This window comes from Mus pahari, chromosome 18 (genome assembly GCF_900095145.1).
Source record: "Mus pahari chromosome 18, PAHARI_EIJ_v1.1, whole genome shotgun sequence".
Taxonomy (NCBI): domain Eukaryota; kingdom Metazoa; phylum Chordata; class Mammalia; order Rodentia; family Muridae; genus Mus; species Mus pahari.
In genome coordinates, this window is record NC_034607.1 from 776689 (window position 1) to 782161 (window position 5473).

At 49.7% G+C, this 5473-nt stretch overlaps 1 protein-coding gene across 4 annotated transcripts in view; it reads right to left on the reverse strand.

Annotated features, from left to right (window-relative positions):
• Nucleotides 1-2822, reverse strand: part of LOC110335593 (leukotriene-B4 omega-hydroxylase 3) — a 12942-nt gene extending 10120 nt beyond the window's left edge. The window contains exons 1-3 of one of the 4 annotated variants that reach the window (XM_029531607.1): nucleotides 2768-2822; nucleotides 2121-2322; nucleotides 25-169 (exon numbers count right to left, since the gene is read on the reverse strand). In XM_029531607.1, coding sequence (XP_029387467.1) covers nucleotides 25-169; nucleotides 2121-2318 — 343 coding nt within the window. In that variant the 5' untranslated portion in view covers nucleotides 2319-2322; nucleotides 2768-2822. Of the gene's footprint in view, nucleotides 1-24; nucleotides 170-2120; nucleotides 2323-2577; nucleotides 2746-2767 lie in introns of those variants that run through there. The other 3 variants (XM_029531609.1, XM_021217816.2, XM_029531608.1) reach the window with 3 other exon arrangements.
• Between the last annotated feature and the right edge of the window lie 2651 nt (nucleotides 2823-5473).

Sequence of the window (5473 nt, forward strand, 5' to 3'; positions counted from 1 at the left end):
CCCCCCCCCAGCTTCCATGGGTACCTGAGGCATTGAGGATAGATCGGACGATGTCAGAATGGCACAGAGTAATAACAGGGACCATTGGCCCAATCCACATCAAAAAGCCTTGGGGGTAGGTACCCACCAACCGAGTCAATTCCTTCATGCCCTGCTCTGTAGGAGTTACCTGTAAACAATACAGGGACAGTCACTTTTTGAGGTAGTTTATATCAAGAATCAGACTGGCTGAGTACAGATGGCTGAGGTACAGATGGCCATGACCTCTGGGTGTGTCTGTGCTGGTGTTTCAAAGATATATGTATTATCTGCATTGGTACATAGTGTGGACAGCACCATCCAACCCACCGAAGATCTAGAGACAATAGGCAGAGAAGGGGAAATTTAGTCTTATTTCCAGAGCTGGGACATGCATCTGCCATCAGATATCAAATTTCAGGTCCTTGTGACACTGAACTGCAGGATCACACCTGATCCTCCATACACCCCTGGGTTTTCACACTGTTGTTCCAAGTCTGAGTTGCTCAAAGCCTACATTCCTGGAATTCCAGTTTGCAGATGGCATACTGAGGTACTCCTCAGTCTCCATAAAGATATAAGCCAATTCCCACAATGCAGTGTAACCCTTACTTCTACCTTACTTCACACATATGTGTAGATACGTATCTGTATGTATACATGACTGTACATACATGACCGTGTACTGCATAATGACGTTTCTGTCAAAGACAGATTGTACAGATGACTTTGATCTCAAGCCTGCAATGAAGCTAAAGAATTTCTATTGCTTGTTGTTGTCCCTACACATTTCTGTGTTTAGATACTTTCACATGCATAAATACCACGATACTACAAATCACCTGCAATGTTCGAGGTAGCACCATGATGAATAAACTAGTATATTAGAATGATTGGTTCCACGTAGCGCAGGTGAGCAGTAGATTATTAGGTTTGTGTCTGCAGACCCTGATGTCAGCACAATGACAATACTACTTCAGGACAACTTTCTTAGAATGTTCTCATCACTCCTCTCTCTCTCTCTCTCTCTCTCTCTCTCTCTCTCTCTCTGTGTGTGTGTGTGTGTGTGTGTTTTTTCTCCAGAAAACCATAACTAAGTTTCTTTCCCAGGACCATCAGAGAGTCCCTTCTACAGCCTCTGGAAGTGACAAAGTCTCTGTCATAAGTGAACCAGTGTTCTGGTTGTGCAGGAATGAAGAGAACCCTTGCGTTCTGTCAGTTTTGTTTCTTCCAGAGCCATGCCCAAGCCCCCAGCATCCATTTCAGGCCCTCCAGTGGACAAGTTATATTGTTTACCTATGACCTTTCGTGTCCTGACTGGTGCACAAGATCTCCAGTTCCTCCCCTGAACAAAGGGCCACACACCAGAGACCTTCTACCCTTGGCAGGTTCCAGGGGAACAGAAGTGACCTCTATGTTTCTATTAGGGTGGCAGCTCCTATCCACCAGCACCAGCTTTCCACCAGCCTCAGACAGAGCATCCTGAACCTCTATATACAGCCCACACTGAGCCATTTGCAAGCGAAACACCTGGGGCTAAACCACCTAAGTGGAAGAGCAGATATAAATCAAAGTCTATAGTATGGGGCAAAGGGTGAGGTCAAGGAAGGCTCATGGGAGGGTGAGCGAACAGCTTTTATCCAGGTAGCAAGGCAGGACTCACTGTCTATCTTAGGGAAGGAAAGCATGACAAGGAGGAAGTGGCCCAGGGAGGGGCAGCCTGCTGTAGCCCAGTCGTGACCCACCTATGTGCAGTTTAGGAGAGAGATCAAAGATCAGTACTAGAAAACCACAGGACAGAGATGGGCTCACACAAAGGAAAAGAAACAGCCATAGTCCTCTGGAACCTGAGATCCGACAGCAGACTGAAGAAATGCCCTAAGTTCTCACTCTGTATATCCCACCATGAGAATCTCTCTGCATCCTTCAGTGAGAGAAAGACAGAAATAGCAGAGCGGCCTGCAGTGAGTACAGGGGTGAGAAAGGCTTGGGAAGGCACACCAGAGGACAATATCACCTAACTCCATCACTCCGAGTCCCATTCCTGGTCCCCCAAAGTCTGTCCACTCTGACACTCCCACCCATCCTGATGCCATTCTTACCATGCCCACGTGACCCATGAGCCAGTTCCGTTTGGGGGGCTGAGGGAAGCCATGGAGGCGACGATAGTTCCTATAGGCAGCATAGATCTGGGTCAGAATTCGGGCCAGGATCCAGGAGGCCCCAAGCAGTAGCAGGGTCTGCCATGGGAAGGCCACCTCAGGCCCCAGTCCCAGCCAGGACAGGCTCAGCTGTGACATCCTGCTGGGTAAATAAATGTGCTGTGAGTAACTGAGGTCCCAGAAAGGGACAGGAATCTCAAGACACTGAACAGAGGACAGAGCAGAAAGGAGGCTTGAGAACCAAGGAAATGTGGGAGAAAGAGGTATAAGAGTGGAGAAGAAGATGAGGAGGAGAAGGAGGAGTGTGCTGATGAGGGGAATGACCAGAGCTAGCAAAGCATGAAGAAGCAGAGAGATTGACTGGAGTTAACACCTCCCTAAATTATGCAAAACTAACCAGGCTTCAGTTATTCAGAAACTACTATCCCCAAGGCCAGCTGGCTCCCCGTGGCATTCTTGCTTGGTCAGCTGGCCTTTTGCCCTGGCCTGGCCTTGGGTTTTACCCTCTCTATTCCAGACTAGGTCCCTAAAATATAACCACCCCCAGCCTGGAACCTCCTCCCAGGAACAGGCATCACCATACATACCTTCCTTCTCCTCCTCTGGGACTCTTTATCCCTTGCTTCTCGATGCTTTGAGGGCGGACCATTCTGTGTCAGCCAATCCCTGCCTGACCTGGATGCCTCCTCCTTGCCTGGGAAAGTGGCCAAGATGGGGGTAGGATCAGCCTGGTGCACAGGAGAATTATCATAGGCTTGCAAAACATGGACATCTGAATCTTAGGACTATTGTGGGACAAGACTGGCTCTGGGTGATGTACTCCCAGCATCCCTGCCCCTCCAAGGACATGGTACACCAAGTAAACGGGGGGACTTTGGAATCCACAGGGTTGGTGATCAGAACGTGGCCAACCTGGTTCCCAGTCATCTCCTGAGCTCTTGTCGGAATAGGTTGTGAGGATGGCAGGCGCCAGTTTTTCAGTAGCGCATTAGAAGGCGATGGGATTGGAGAACCCGCCCACCAGCTGCTCAGCCTGGTGGATTTCAAGTCCAGTCCCTTCAGCAGTACTTTTAGAAGCAGAAACAAAGAATGATCCCCAGTTGGGATTTTCAGGTCCAATACTAAAGATCAAGAATGCAGTGAGATTGGGATGGTTAGAGCTGGAAAGTACACCAAGTAGGGAGCCGTGGAGTGATGAGAGAGACCCTGAAGAGATGACATCCAGGAGGAGATAAAGCTGTCCCTGTGTGTGTGTGTGCGTGTGCGTGTGCGTGTGCGTGTGCGTGTGCGCGCGTGTGCGCGTGTGCGCGTGTGTGCGTGTGCGCGTGCGTGTGCACGTGTGCATGTGCGCGTGTGCGTGTGTGTGCGCGTGCGCATGCGTGTGCGTGTGTGTGTGTGTGCGTGCGTGTGCACGTGTGCATGTGCGCGTGTGCGTGTGTGTGTGCGTGTGCGTGTGCGTGTGTGTGTGTGTGTGTGTGTGTGTGCGTGTGCGCGCGCGCGCATGTACCCGTATGCTAGTGAAAGCCAGAACAGGAAATCTGCTCCCCTATAGCTGAAGTTACAGGTGGTTGTGAGGCACCTGATATGGATGGGTGGGTGGAGCTGATCCTCTTGAAGAGCAGCAAACACTCTAACTGCTTAGTCATCTCTCTAGTTTCCTTCCTTCCTTCCTTCCTTCCTTCCTTCCTTCCTTCCTTCCTTCCTTCCTTCCTTCTTTCTCTTTCCTTTTCCTTTCTTTCTGACCCTTTTCAGACAGTTTCTGTGAGCAGCCTTGGCTCTCCTGGAACTTGCTCTATAGATCAGGATGGCCTTGAACTCACAGAGATCTACCTCCTTCTGCTTCCTGAATTCTTGAATTAAAGACATGCACCACCACCTTCCTTTTCTTAAGTAGAAAATAACGCATTCCCAAATAGCACTTTAGTTAATATTTACTCTTTTGTATGATCATTAATTTATGTATTTTGAGTTTGGAGACAGTGTCTAATGCTATGTGGCTAAGGATGACTTAAATTTCTAAAACTCCTAATTCTAAGCCTGAGTACTGGAGTTACAGGTGTGCTATACTATCCTCAGTCTATGTGGAACTGGAGATCAAGCCCAGGGTCCTCTTCTATGCTAGGCAAGCACTGTACAACCCCAGCTTTCTAACTTATATTTTACAAGAGCTCAGAGGAGAACAAGGACCTTCAGGGACAGTGAACAGGAGTAGGGACTGATTGGGATGGGGACAGAGCAGAGAGGGGGAGGGATACTCAAAGATATGCAAGGGAAGGGATGAGAGGGGAGGAGAAGACAAGTGTGGAGGAGGAGGGGGAGGGAGAGGAAGGGGAGGGGAAGGGGTGGAGGTGGAGGGGGAGGAGGAGGAGGAGGAGGAGGAGGAGGAGGAGGAGGAGGAGGAGGAGGAGGAGGAGGAGGAGGAGGAGGAGAGGGGGGAGGGGGAGGAGGAGGAGGAGGGAGAGGGGGGAGGGGGAGGAGGAGAGCTAGTTTGGGAAAACATGGAGGAGAAGAGAGACTTCTTAAAGTTCAGAGCTATCTAAATCCTATGGGCATGACCAGTGACTCAGTTGCCTACAAATAGCCTGGGCCACGTGCTCCCTGAAGCTATATTATTCTTAAGCAGTGCTTGCCCCATCCTGAGCCCTATCCTCTAGCCCCACAACCAGCAGCTTGGTAACTTCTCATGTTCCCCACAGTCTCTTCTCTCTTCTTTAGGGTCTTTGTCCCTGACTCCTGACCTGGATGGGTTTATGAGGGGCTGGATTAGATTGGAGCAGCCAATCGATTTCAGATCTAGCTGCTTGCTCTGGGCCTGGGAAGGTGGCCAGTATGTGGTGGTAAGGCTGGCCTTGTTTACAGATAAGGTATCTCAGGGTTGTAAAGCACTTGATCTTTAGAACTTGGGCACTTCTCTCTGGGATGAAGGGCAAAAATGGGGATGTAATCAGGGGTTATTCTGAGCCACCACATGTCCAGAAACTATGCCCTTCTAAAGACAGGGTACACTAGGAAAAAGAGCTTGGATTTCAGAGGCCAGAATACCAGGGCTAAATCAAGCCTGGCCCCAGAGCAGCTTGCAAGGTGGAAAAGTTGTATGCAACATTTCTCACTGTAGAACTAAGGTTCTGTGATACTCCCACTCAATAGCCTCACGGCCTGGGAAGATTCATGCTCTCCCTGTGAGGCTTAGAGTCTAAGCACAGTAGGCACAGGAATAAAGGAAACAACCCTGCTAGAGAGAACTCAGGTCAAACTGCAAAGATAAGGAGCTTGGCTGTGAGGACACAGCTGAG